Genomic DNA, 14,791 nt, shown 5'->3' with positions numbered 1-14,791 from the left:
TATTTATTTTACAGCTTGAACTGATCATCAAAACTGACTGTTCATCGAAACAGACAATTTAAAATAAATTTTAAGAGCGCTCCTCGATGCTGTGCGACTTCAAATTAATGCCGTGTAAGAATCTTGTGAGATTGATGAGAGAAGGATCCCTTCTAGACACAACCTATAAACAAGGGCTTAAAATGAGCTGACCTAAACTAACAAAGGCCCTATGCAATGTCATTTCAGTTGAAGCTTTTTGCAGTTGTGTGCTTTGCTATGTAAAACAGCAGTCACGGTTGTCAGATGGCTTTCATTGCACCGAGAAGGACAATAGGCCTAGGCTAAGGGATCTGATTTCCAACTTTCTTCAAATTATTTGAAATTATTTCCTGCTTCTTAATATGTTGAATAGTTTGCTGACACACAGTACACAGGAAACTGACCCGGAAATTGTCCGGAGAGTTGAGATGAAGCATATTCCTGATGTCCTCTGATGCCCCTGCACAGAGTCTGTAAAATATATGATAGTTTCGCTCTTCCTGGCTCTGCATGCAAATCCGAGACTTCTCCAACAGGTAGTGTGAGACAAATCCGCCCACAACTGTATTCTAAATACACAATAAGCACAATGTTCCAAAATAAGACAGAGGACTAAATAATGTGTTACATGACCTACATGTCAGTTGTCTTCAAACTAAGTAAGTGACAGAAAGTTTACCTTCTCATTAAAGTGAATTTCTACAAATTTTCCAAAACGGCTGCTGTTGTTGTTCCTGACCGTTTTTGCATTTCCAAAAGCCTCAAGTAAGGGGTTGGCTGAAGGGAAGAGACATACAATTTAAAAACTTTAAAAAAATGTGCATCATATGCAAAAACCAAGTAATACTATGTACAGCTGGCTCTAAAATGTCTTTGGACAGTTTAGTCTTACCTTCAACAATCCTCTCATCAATATCCTGACCTGTGCCATAAGATGTGGTTAAATACCTGAAATTAATCAAATACAGAATTAAACAGAGAAGAATTCACAGTTAGTGAGTAATGGAACATATTGCCTTTCAAACTTGCCAAAGACGTATCCAAGCTAAGCTTCTATTAATTCCTTTTGCGCAAGATTAACATACTGGTCAAGTTCCTTGCCAGGACTCTAAATTTACAAACTGCAACATTAAATGGTTTAAGTTGAATTTGAATAGTCTGAACCACGCTGATGTGATTTAATATAAAGACATACGAACTTTCTACTAAAGAAAACATTGGTTGTACTTGCACATCTTATTACAACTTTACTTAGTGGACAATTTACCATCAGAGGTATATCTAGGACCCTAAGATTTTTTTTTCTCCAGAACCCCACATGGCAACACACATGTGGAATAATACTCACAATAAGACACCATTATGAAAATATGATTTAAAAAATAAATCCTGATTTGTTTTTGTGTTTCGCTGACATATGGCGCCTGGCTGCGAGTGACATGTTGTTGTTTACCACTAATACACAATGGGAAAACAGCTAAACAATCCTATTGTTATAGGGGCAAAATACCTTTATTAATAAAAAATAATGCAAAATACAGTTTCATGAACATGGTGTCATATTTATGGCCAGTAAATTTACGCAGGTTTGACAAAAAAGTTCATTTTGACCCTGTAGGCACATCAAAACATATATATATATATATATATATAGACATGTAAGAGGTCATCCTACTATAAAAACAAACTGTAAACTTAATCCCCAATTCAATAAAAGCATCTGTTGAAACCAAGCTGCAAAAATGCCTCGTTCTCTACTTCCTCAACTTCCCAACATTATTTGGGGGCACATTAATTCATGACCGCCTCTACAGCAACAACATCAATGCCTACTTTACATCATCGCACCCTTGGCCCCCACCCACTGGTGCTCAGTTCGTACTCAGTGAGAGAGAGGGAGAGAAGGACAGACAGGCCTAGGGTGGCCTAACTATTCCTGAACACCATAGGGGACCCATCTGGACTATTTTGAATTATTTTTGTATTAAACATGCACTAGACAGATGTCTTTGACCGTTGTCATGTACAGTTGAAGTCAGAAGTTTACATACACTTGGGTTGAAGTCATTAAAATAAATTGTTTAAATTACTCACAGATTTCATATAAGCAAACTATAGTTTTGGCAAGTCGTTTAGGACAACTAATTTGTGCATGACATGAGTAATTTTTCCAACAATTGATTACAGACAGATGGTTTCACTTTTAATTGACTATATCACAATTCCAGTGAGTCAGATGTTTACGTACACTAAGTTAACTGTGCCTTTAAGCAGCTTGGAAAATTCCAGAACAGGATGTCAAGCCTTTAGGCAATTAACCAATTAGCTTCTGATAGGCTAATTGGCTAATTGGAGTCAATTGGAGGTGTACCTGTGGATGTATTTTAAGGCCTACCTTCAAACTCAGTGCCTCTTTGCTTGACATCATGGGAAAATCAAAAGAAAATCAGCCAAGACCTCAGAAAGAAAACTGTGAACCTCCACAAGTCTGGTTCATCCTTGGGAGCAATTTCCAAACACCTGAAGGTACCACATTCATCTGTACAAACAATAGTATGCAAGTATAAACACCATGGGACCGCTAAGGAAGGAGACGCATTCTGTCTCCTAGAGATGAACATAGTTTGGTGCGAAAAGTGCAAATCAATCCCAGAACAACAGCAAAGAACCTTGTGAAGATGATGGAGGAATCAGGTAGACAAGTATCTATATCCACAGTAAAACGAGTCCTATATCGACATAACATGAAAGGCTGCTCAGCAAGGAAGAAGCCACTGCTCCAAAACCGCCATAAAAAAGCCAGACTACAGTTGCATCTGCACATGGAGACAAAGACCTTACTTTTTAGAGAAATGTCCTCTGGTCTGATGAAACAAAAATTGAACTGTTTGGCCATAATGGCCATCATTATGTTTGAAGGAAAAAGGATGAGGTTTGCAAGCCAAAGAATAACATCCCAACTGTGAAGCATGGGGGTGGCACCATCATGTTGTGGGGGTGCTTTCCTGCAGGAGGGACTGGTGCACTTCACAAAATAGATGGCATCATGAGGAAGGAAAATTATGTGGATATATTAAAGCTCAAGACATCAACCAGGAAGTTAAAGCTCAGTCGCAAATGGGCCTTCCAAAATGGGACCCCAAGCACACCTCCAAAGTTGTGGCAAAATGGCTGAAGGACAACAAATTCAAGGTGTTGGAGTGGCCACCACAAATCCCTGACCTCAATCCGATAGAAAATTTGTGGGCAGAACTGAAAAAGTGTGTGCAAGCAAGGAGGCCTACAAACCTGACTCAGTTACACCAGATCTGTCTAGAGGAATGGGCTAAAATTCCAGCAACTTATTGTGAGAAGCTTGTGGTAGACTGCCCAAAATGTTTGACCCAAGTTAAACATTTTAAAGGCAATGCTACCAAATACTAACAAAGTGTATGTAAACTTCTGACACACTGGGAATGTGATGAAAGAAATAAAAGCTGAAATAAATCATTCTCTTATTCTGATATTTCACATTCTTAAAATAAAGTAGTGATCCTAACTTACCTAAGACAGGGAATGTTTTCTACGATTAAATATCAGCAATTGTGAAAAACTGAGTTTAAATGTATTTGGCTTAGGTGTATGTAAACTTCTGACTTCAACTGTATCTCACACCACTTTTAAAAGACACAGTGTTAAGTTACAACTATGAAAAGGAGATGCAATTCTTTGTCATTCAGCTGCTACTTCTTGCAGTTTTGAGCACAAACACGTCCTCGATGCGTTCTCGTGCCCATCTGCGATATTACATTAAACTGTAATATCTATACATTAATTGTTGGTGTATGTAAAAATGCACTAGATGGACGTCTTTGACCATTATGATGAGTTTCTGGCGATGTGTGCCACAGTGCAGGATGATACTAGAAACTGGATGTGTGTGCAACTAGTTCACACCGTGCTTTGGACTATGTATGTGCATCATGTGGATGTGTCGTCAGCATATTTCAGCATGGATTGTATGTTTTTTCAGCTCATATCAGTGTGGATTGCTTGTGAACCAGTCATAATACAATTTTGCAAAGGAACTTTTATTGAAGGATGGGGCAGTTAAAAACACTTGGACCCCATCACAAAACCGCAAGTAAACAGTTTCATTCATGAATATTTCAAATGTCAGGACTGTTTGATAGTTTATGACGCTGTTGGGCTTGAGTGAACAGTTTAATACATTTGGATGCAATGTGTTGGATGTGTGTTATGTGTAAACCCTGAAATTTAGTTTTATAATGTTGTGGAGCTTGTTCATTCTCTTCCGACTGAGTTACAAATATGGCTGTATTTGAGGGGCAGCACGATGTTAGCCAATCATAACAGTGGGCGTTTACGTTGAAGTTTTAAGGAGTCGTTTAGGCCAAAACTGAGTGTTTCAGACTGAGGGCCAGAGACAGGGTGTAAAATTATCCCATATTACTAAATTATGACTGTTTTGTTGCAAAAAAAAAAAATTCTAACATTATCAGTGGACCTCAGAGAAGATCATAAAACTATTTAAAAAAAATAATTTTCATAGAGTATGTCATGACCTCTTTAAATCAGTGCTACACTCACTCTTGATAAGTGTTTTTGCCACTCTATTAATTGAATGAAGATTATCAGACCTGAGAACAAACTTTGTGTTTTCTGTTTTTCCAGCACCAGATTCTCCAGACACAATGATGGACTGACTCATCTTCAGAACCTTCATGTCTCTGTAGGCTTTATCCGCTGAGAGACAGAAGGACAGAGAGAGAAAGACAGGGGTGTTTTCTAAATTCTACAGTCTGTCAACAAGGAGGCTACAAAATGTAAATCCATAGAGAAAGACTTTCCACTTATAACTTTAACTATATGTGTCCTGTAGCAAAGATGTTCTCACCGATAGCGAAGACATGAGGAGGCAGTGTCCCCAAAGAGCATCCGTGATAGTTCTTGATGGACTCTGGAGTATAGAGTTTAGGGATGTCGAAATACGGGTTCACGGCAATCAGGATGTTGGCCACAAATGTCTAAAATAAAACAGAGTTCATAAAACTATTAAAATATTTGTGCTTTGGTACATGAGTTTGTATGATGCATCGAGTTGCCACCCATCCCGTAAATTTGGGATCGTCCCATATTAAAAGATAACATGATGCGTCCCGTATCAAATCAATACGGGACGCGATTAGTCCCCTATTTAAGCTGGTCTGATGCAGTCACTGCGAAATCATTCAAGATCGTTACTATAACCTTGATATTCATTGGAAATTTTGCCTACGGTGGTAAGGGACTGTCTGAAAAGTCCACATGTTGTGCTAAAATAAGTTCCTTAGCACACCTGTGTAGAGTGTGGTAATGGAACATTCCCAACCTCAACCACCCCCACAGGTCAAAAACTCTAGAGAGTGTGTCCCATATTTTACAACTTCAAAAGTGGCAACCCTACTTATGCACCTTCATAGAACTATTGGAACACTTACATTTTGTTATCTTTGCACATTAAAGTGTGATAGGAGAAAGTACTTTGAAGCAATAGTTCACCTAAAAATGCAAAATCTGTAATTATTTCCTTGCAAACATGTCATTCCAAACTCATTTTGTTATTTTTTTCCATGGAACACAAAAGTAAACATTTTATTTCACAGTTCACAGTGACCAGTGCCATATTCACTTTGAGAGCTAAAGCATATGATACATATTTAGTGAATAAAGGCTCCTCACATAAAGCTATTGTGTGGCTTCAGAAGACTTGGAATGTAGCACAGAAGCCATATGGTCTACTTCTAAGGTGCTTTCTGTAGTTTTTTAGAGACTGGTCACTATGAACTGTCATTTTAAGGAAAAGAAGAAAAAGAAGTTTTGAAAAGAACTCAAGTTCACTGAAAAATTCTGATCTATGGAGAGAAAAAAATGTGGGTTTGAAATGACATGAGGGTGAGAAAATAATGACAGAATTTTCATTATTGGGTGAACTATTTCATCAATATAGTTGAAAATGACCCAAATCACCTTTAGGTCTGTCTAAACATAGATCTTTATTTGGTAACAAGTACACACTTTTTAGTTAAACAAACCAGTGCAACTCCACACCCCACTCTCATCTCTCGACCACTGCTGTCATTCAAAGCCTCAGTCTTTTAGGTTTTCTGTGTTGCATGGAGAAGCGCGACCTCATAGGACCTAATTAAGTGCATTGGGCAACTCGATAGCGTCTGGGCAGGATTAGCTGTGTCATCTGAGACGTGCAGTCACACTAGGGCAGAGCCCGGGCACTCTCCTGACAGGCGCTGTGCTGTTGAGCATGCACTGACAGCAGGACCGCCAATTTTTAGATGGGAGGCTAATAAGGGTCGCTGGAGCACAACAATAAAATGCCCATCAGCTCTGTACCTGCAAACACGCCTGCCAATCAGATCTGGGGGGGTTTGTGTGAATCTGGAAGCCTAGTATTGCCCTGAGGTGACTGTTAAACACAACAGTTAATGAATCATGCATTTGTTTAAGATGTAATGGTCTGAAACTATTTACATTTTTATTTCAATCCCATTAGATCTGGGGCTTTGATTAATAAGAAAATCATGTTTCTGAATTTATTATATATTGTACATTCACTGAGCACTTTATTAGGAACACTTGTACACCTACTTATTCATGCGGTTATTTAATCAGACAATCATGTGGCAGCAGTGCAATGCATAAAATCACGCAGATACGGGTCAGGAGCTTCAGTTAATGTTCACATCAACCATTAGAATGGGAAAAAAATTTTTGATCTTAGTGATTTAGACTGTGGCATGATTGTTGGTGCCAGACAGTCTGGTTTGAGTATTTCTGTAACTGCTGATCTCCTGGGATTTTAACGCACAACAGTCTCTAGAGTTTACTCAGAATGGTGCCAAAAACAAAAAACATCCAGTTCTGTGGTCGGAAACACCTTGTTGATGAGATAGGTCAACAGAGAATGTCTAGACTGGTTCAAGCACTCAGAAAGTCTCAGCACTCAGATAACACCTCTGTACAATTGTAGTGAGCAGAATAGCATCTCAGAAAACACAACACATCGAACCTTGAGGCAGTTGGACTACAACATTAGAAGACCACGTCGTGCAGTTTATTAGGACCATAGTGTTCCTAATAAAGAGCTCAGTGAGTGTATATTTAAAAATATCCTGACTTGCAAAGTATGAATTTAGTAGCGTTTTTTGTTTTTGTTTTTTCAGCATTGGTGAGAACTCTCTTTTTTTAGTGCTAAAGACAAAAGCTTCTCTCATATTGCTAATGAACATGCAACAGACATCAAGATTTTCACTGAAAAGCAACTCAATTGCATGCTTTCAGAAGACTTGTTATAGGACGCATGCATGGACTACTTTTATGGCACTTTAAAAGATGACCAAAACAATGATTTAAAATTTTTCCTTTTGCGTTCCACATAAAAACATACACCTTAAAAGGTCTTGTCAGTAGGCAAATGTGTTCAAACACAATTCATAATGCTACGCAAGTACACACTGCATTTTGGCAATAGCATAAACTGTCTTATACAGTTTTAACTACTGTCATGGCGAAACAACAGTTTGAGGAGAATCTCAAAATATAAAGTCAGTAAACGTGTTTATATCTAGCTACCTGAATAACACATCTGGTTTAATGGCACAGACATTTAAAAGGTAACTCTATGGCCCCCTTGATTACTGAGGTTTGTTACCATCACATATTAAGTCATATTAAGAATATTAAGTAATGCGTACTTACATAGAGTTTATTTCTGGTTGTAGAACAAAAGGGCTCTTAATTGATGACTTTAAAAATAAAAAAACAAAGGAAAAAGGAAGTGGCATTTTACTTACATAGATCAAATCTTTGCTGTAACGGATACGAATGTTGTTCAGAAGTGTGGCCTCGTTCAAATACATAAGAGAACCTGGAAGCAAAGTAAATACATAAATAACAAGCATATCATAACAAGCCCACCCAAAAATTGATATATGTTATACCAAAGGCTGATGCACCCAAAATAAAAGTTGTACACTTACAGTTGTCTTCCATGTGTTTGTTCACATCGTCCTCAGCAGGGAAGACTTGGTTGATGGGAGTCAGGAAGGTCTGCAAAAGACAAAATGAGCATCATCAACTTGGTGACATCTGGCCAAATGAAAAACCTAGCCTGCCAATAACTGCTAAAGTCTATGTTGACACATATTACCATTTATTCATATTGTTTAATAAAGCATCCAACTTTTACAACCACACAGATGAGTAGAAAACATTAATGGGCTAAAAAACAAGTAGATGATGGCAGCCATTTGTTCTCTCATTCCAGACACTACCTGGTTACTTTAGGCGAGGTGTAAAAGCCATAAACACTCAAGGTCTTCGATTATTACGACGTGAATGGCACAGAAGAGCAATGCTAGGTCAACCATGATGGATTGTGTCTAATGGTGGCCAAAATGGCTGAACAGAAACAGTAAAGTCATGTTAATGTGAAAGGTGAGAACATAAGCTGTGAAATCAATTACATGACACATTATAAGACACCCAAAACTGCCGATTATAGTGCCGTGTTATTCATAGAGAAAGCAGACAGGCTGACCTTTTACTGGAAAACCCATCTCAACCCAACTGACATTCCTGTTTTACATTATTCCATTCCTTCACTTTTATGCAAGACATTTTCATAAGGAACCCACAGGAAAGTTACAGAATATTACAACCCCAATTCTGAAAAAGTTGGGACAGTATGAAAAATGCTAATAAAAACAAAAATGAGTGATTTGTAAATTATAATCATCCTTTGCTATATAGAAAGCTCTACAACTACACATTATATGATATTTTACTCTGTGAATTTCATCTGTTTGTTTTGTTTTTTAAATCAGATGATTGCAACGCTCCAAAAAAGTTGTGACAGTCGAGTGTTTACCACGGTGAAACATCACCATTTCTTCTAACACTTATTAAGCATTTGGGCACTAAAGACACAAGTTTAAGTTTAGAAAGTGGAATTTTCCACCATTCATCCATTATGCAGGTCTTCAGCTGCACAATTGAACGAGGTCTTCGTTTCTGTATGGTGTGCATCATAATGCACCACACATTCTCAATTGGAGACAGATCAGGACTGCAGGCAGGCCAATCTAGCAACCACACTCTGATCACACAGCCATGCACTAGAAATCTGGGAAGCACGTGGTTTGAAGTTGTCCTGCTGGAAAATGCAGGGACTTCCCTGGAAAAGACGGTGCTGGATGGCAGTATATTTTGCTCCAAAATTTGTACATATCTGTCTGCATTCAAGGTGTTCTCACAGATGTGGGAGTTACCCATGCCATGGGCACTGACACACCCCTGGCCCATACAGACACTGGCTTTTGGACCTGACACTAATAACAGCTTGGATGGTCCTTTTCCTCTTTGGCCCGGATAACACAATGGCTGTGTTTTTCAAAAACGTTTTTAAATGTGGACTCTTCGGACCAAAAAACACAGTTCCACTGTTCTAATTTCCATCTAAGATGAGACCGAGCCCAAAGAAGGTAGCAGCGCTTCTGGACAGTGTTGATGTAGGGCTTCTGCTTTGCATAGTAAGTCTTAACTTGCATCTGTGGATGCAGTGGCGAGTGGTGTTGACTAACAAAGGTTTACTAAAGTAATCACAAGCAATGTTCATGATATCCATACAGATGAATGATGTTTTTTAAGACAGTGATGTCTGAGGGATCAGAGATCACGCACATTCAGAAGTGGTTTTCGTCTTGCCCTTTACGCACCAAGATTTGACCAGATTCCTTTAATCTTTTAATAATATTGTGCACTGTAGAGGGTGAAATGCCCAAAATCCTTCCAATTTGTTTTTGGGGAACATTGTTCTCAAAGTGCTGGATTATTTGCTGAAGCATCTGTTGGCAAATTGACAAGTCTTGAATGATCCTTGCTCTTGAAGGACTAGGCTGTTTTTGGAGGCTCATTATACAGTATACAGTACTATGACACAATTGCCTCACCTGTTTAACATCGCCTTGTTATTTCAACTCGTAAAATGTATTAGTCTTAAATTGCCCATCTCAATTTTGAGACTGCAAATAAAAAAAATAAAAAAATTGTGGTGCTTTCAATATAGCAAAGGGTGAATATAATTTACAAATTACTCCTTTTTGTTTTTATTAGCATTTTTCATACTGTCCAAATTTTTTCGAAATTGAGGTTGTACAAACTTCAAGGTCATAAAAACACATACAACTGTCAATATGCTGTACAGTGGCTCTAAAGTATTTGGAAACAAATGATGCAATACTTTAAAAAAAAATTAAATTATTTTTAACCAATAGGTCTCATGGTCCTTTACGCAAATGTATAAAGTAAATTCCCTTCAAGTTCACACAGGTATTCTAGCAGAATAACCACAGGTGTATTTCATCACATTACCTATGAACTAGAGGTAGACCGATATACCGGTTTTACCGATTAATCGGTGCCGATAGTTGCTTTTTGGAAACTATGCCGATAGTTGACAATATTATTTTTTTCTTCCACTGTGGCTGGTGCTAGAGGAGTCTACAGTTAGTGCAACTTTGTTATACAGTAAAACAGCAGCCTCTAGATGTGAAATAAAAACAATCACAGACTGATCATTTTCATCTATATTTTTATCCTCACTTCAATGCAAATTTGATTATTCTGATTAGTTAATCAAGTGTTCTAAATTAAAGCAAGGGCATGTTAAGAAAAATGTGACTAAATGGAAATGTTCCCCATCAACACATACTTCATATCTAATGAATAATAATAAAAAACCTCATCTGGTAAAATATATATATACAAAGTCCTTAATCTGGTGAATATATAGGCAAAGCTTAATTTAGTAAATAGTTCAATATAGAGTATTGTAATGGAGCCATGTCTCCATCATTTTAAAATAAGAGTCCCGATATAAGTGTATTTCGGGCATGTTCATAGTCCAGCATTATGCTCCAAATCTTAATTTGTTTCTGGTTATTATTAGGAATTGGTTGCACAATAAATAAGGAAAGGCTAAGAAAGTTTTTGTTCTATAAATCAATTTTAAAAACTAACCGATTAATCGGCCAATATCGGCCATCTTCCCCACCTTAGATATAGGTATCACCAAAATCCTCTGTTGGTCGACCTCTACTACGGAGATGTTCCAATTAGGTTAACCACAAAGTGTCCAAATACTTTTTGTCTTCATTTTGATAGTAGTATAGTATATCTATTGTTATATCCATTTAAAACCTTTAAAATCTTGTACCTAACTTGCTTTGATATTACATTTTGTTAGCTACTGCAATGGCATTCATGCATTTTTAAGTGTGGTTTAAGTTGCCAAACACGTTTTGGGGCCACTGTATATATTCAAGTGTAAATTCCTTACACACTATCAATGTTTTTAATATAAGCTAATTATATTTACTAAAGATTGATCCAAGCCCTAACCCTAAAATTCAACTTGTGTCCTTTGTAGATGAGGGGTACAACATTATTTATTCCCTTTATGAAAATTTCTCCATGTATGGTTTGTCTGTTTGTTTGTTTTTTCTATTCTTCTGAGGTCATTTTTAAAAATTGCCAGCATAAAAGCTGCCCACACACACAAACACATACACAGAGATGCTGTCTCTAAGGGAGTAAGTAATTGTGGCACAGGTGGATTTTTTCTCTAATGAAACTGCCCCGAGTGTAATATGAGCAGCGCACCTGCAGCAGGTAGCATTTATTACTTATTCAAAGCTCCTGCAAGTGACACCCTTATATGACACAGCACTATTCTACATAAACGTTCTCACATTTTACATATTGCTCAGATACCTGGAGGCATTTTTAACACATCATAAAGTCAATCAAGAGTACAATGTGAAGAAATCAGCACTGTCACCACAAACACCTACAAACGGTGATCACATGATCTGCTGCATACAGATGGTTAAGACATCATGGGTGCTTAGCAACAAAGCTGTTGCTTTATTACAAGTTTCCCCTCACTTGAACATTAATCAACGCCCACCACCTATTTACTCACCCTCGCTTTGTTCCAAATCTGTATGACTTTCTTTCCTCTGTGGAACACGGTCAGAATTCACTTTCATTGCATCTTTTTTCCATACAATGAAAGTAAATGGTGACTGAGGCTAATATTCTGCCTAACATCTCTTTTTGTGTACTACGAAAGTTAGAATGTCATACAGGTTTGGAACGAAATGAGAGTAAGTAAATGATGACAGAACTTAACCAAAACTTTATGGGATGTGTTTCAATGGCAGTACAGTTGACAACTTACCTTTCCTCGCTGACTGAGAGGTTCTATGGTGAGTGTGTCTGCACCAATGTCCACTATTATGCCCAGCTGGAACCCATCGGTTGGGTGGGGCGCCCACACAGGCTTCCCATCCTCCATTGCACCCCGCAGCTCTAAAGGACACACACACACACACACATACACACACAAAGGATTAAGAGTAAAGACTGGGAAATGGCTTACAGTATGCAAAGCTTGCCCAACAGAAAAGCAATTACTGTGTTTTGTTTAACAAACCCCATCTGACTGTACACAAAATGGCTTTTGTGATTGCTGAAAATGGTGGCTAACAAGGCTATTTCTTTAAATAAAAGTAAAACAACTCCTTGTTGCATTTACTACTTAAAAGTTGGTATGTAAGCTGTACAATTGAATACTGTACCTAGATTTGTACATTTTCTGACAAAAATGCGTGTGGTGCTTGTGGGTGATGACAGGGAATTCCTATTTGGTTGCGTACTGGCACAAGTCAAAAGAGCACAACCCCAAGTTTCTATTACATTCTAGGATCATAGAAAGCATGCACATCCATGCTTTGAATCCAGGTACACAACCAAAAAATATATATCCATAAAAACTAACAACAACGTCGGCACACTGTTGCTCCCAAATAAATTTGGGACAAGTGGGTGGTGTTTAGCAGCTTCAGCTTCAGTACTGAACAAAATGCATTCAAAACGGGATGTCGGACATCCCCGACCAGAGATTTGGCAGAGGTGTGTCCCTCAAGCATCCCTTGAGCTGAACTTGAGAATTCCTCGAGGGGCTCACCCTGAAAATAAGAGACAATAGGAAAGCAATACGGGACGTCCCATCTAACAGAACAGTTGGCAATCCAACATTTTTATATGAATGAATAGGGAAGTTGAGGGGAAAATCATTTAAAATCTATTCTAGCTGTTTTTATTGTTATTTTTTCAAAATGTGTTCATACTTTAACATAGTAATCCACTTAATAAAAGTCAAATGTATTATGCTCAGGCTATATGGCCTTTTTTACCTTTAGTTTCCATTAAATTCCCTGATATTGTTATTATTGTCAGCAAATGTACTGATTTATTGCTCTTTTGTGTTTTGTGTTCTTAAGAACCTTCATCCATGAAAACAGTCTGCATGGGGAGGTTACACTGGCATGGGTAAAAAAAAAGAAATGGGAGAATCTCAAACAGAAATATAAAGTAAGTGAATATCTTGTTGCTTGTCATTTTCTGTATTGTCATAGATACTACTACACTGCCACAAGACCTAAATAATATGCCTGTTAACATGATTTTAGTCTGATCTTTGGTGTGTAAAGTTATATTCAATTTTACTACTTCGTTGCCATGAAATCATAATGCTCTAAAACCTAAAATAATGATTTAAATAACTTTACAGCTCAAATAAAACTAACATTTTAACAGAAGAATTAATCTGTTTTTATAAAATTATAAGCTTCACATTTCTGCCTTTAAATCCTCCAAAAATTGGCATCTGTTAACTTTCTTTTGTTTCTTTTTGTTTTCCCACACCTGTTACAGGATCTTAAGTGTCTACAGTCAAGGGTCAGCACAGAGGGAGGGGAATCCACAGCAGCATCCTGGAAGTGGTATGGGGTGATTGATGCTGCATTAGGATCTAAGCCATCCATCACTCCACCACTGCTAATCCAATCTGGCAGCCAGGATGTTGCTGTTGATTCCTCTCCCTCTCATGCTGGCCCATCTGATGTCGTGCACAAAAGAAAGAGAGGGTCCAGTGAGAGTGATCTTTTACAGTACCTGAGGGAGCTGGAGGAAAGGGAGGCAAAGAGAGAGGAGGAGGCCCAGCAGAGGGAGGAGAGAAAAGCAAGAGAGTTAATTTCATGGTTAGTTTCAACAGAAGATTTTATTGGTCAAAAAAACAGCAGTTTTATCAGAATCCAATCCAATAATCTTTTGCAATTTGGTGGCATCAAATGACAAACAACAATAAAAAAAAAATATATAGAAAAGTGATTGTCCATAGGAGGAAAGGTCAATATTTTATTTAGTGTTTAAAATATTATTTAAAGTAATATACTATTTTATTTATTAATGCAGATATCTAAAACCAAGGGTTTGAAAAATGTATTGTTATGTTTAATCTAGTGTGCGAGTTTTCAGAACATTATTACAGGGGAAAGTTGAGATGGATGATGGGAACTCATGGTCGTTTTACTGCTAAACATAGTTATGTTCAATGAGAGCGGGAATGTGGATACCAGGTGCGGAAACTGCTGCTGCCAGACGGTTCCTCATGACGTCACCACACACCAATTCTCAGGGTTCGGCATTGTCGTCGTTGTTGACATCATCATCGGCATCTACAGTGCATCCGGAAAGTATTCACAATGCTTCACTTTTTCCACATTTTGTTATGTTACAGCCTTATTCCAAAATGGATTAAATTCATTATTTTCCCAAAATTCTACAAACAATACCCCATAATGACAAC

At 37.8% G+C, this 14,791-nt stretch overlaps 2 protein-coding genes across 4 annotated transcripts in view; both read right to left on the bottom strand.

The window, feature by feature from the left end:
- Positions 1–14,791, bottom strand: part of colec11 (collectin sub-family member 11) — a 284,310-nt gene that overhangs the window by 219,776 nt on the left and 49,743 nt on the right. The gene's annotated exons all lie outside the window — the stretch shown is intronic.
- Positions 1–14,791, bottom strand: part of LOC127455029 (unconventional myosin-VI) — a 103,215-nt gene that overhangs the window by 57,188 nt on the left and 31,236 nt on the right. For all 3 annotated transcript variants that reach the window (XR_007899620.1, XM_051722560.1, XM_051722562.1), the window contains exons 2-9: positions 12,320–12,450; positions 8,058–8,127; positions 7,872–7,945; positions 4,919–5,048; positions 4,662–4,767; positions 914–969; positions 701–798; positions 426–590 (exon numbers count right to left, since the gene is read on the bottom strand). Coding sequence is in view for 2 of the 3 variants with exons in the window: in XM_051722560.1 (XP_051578520.1) it covers positions 426–590; positions 701–798; positions 914–969; positions 4,662–4,767; positions 4,919–5,048; positions 7,872–7,945; positions 8,058–8,127; positions 12,320–12,436 (816 nt within the window). In the remaining variant the exon portion in view is untranslated. The remainder of the gene's footprint in view (positions 1–425; positions 591–700; positions 799–913; positions 970–4,661; positions 4,768–4,918; positions 5,049–7,871; positions 7,946–8,057; positions 8,128–12,319; positions 12,451–14,791) is intronic.

This window comes from Myxocyprinus asiaticus, chromosome 17 (assembly GCF_019703515.2).
Source record: "Myxocyprinus asiaticus isolate MX2 ecotype Aquarium Trade chromosome 17, UBuf_Myxa_2, whole genome shotgun sequence".
In the NCBI taxonomy this organism is placed as follows: Eukaryota; Metazoa; Chordata; class Actinopteri; order Cypriniformes; family Catostomidae; genus Myxocyprinus; species Myxocyprinus asiaticus.
The sequence above is the reverse complement of the archived record's forward strand: the minus strand, read 5'-3'. Positions and strand labels throughout refer to the sequence as shown.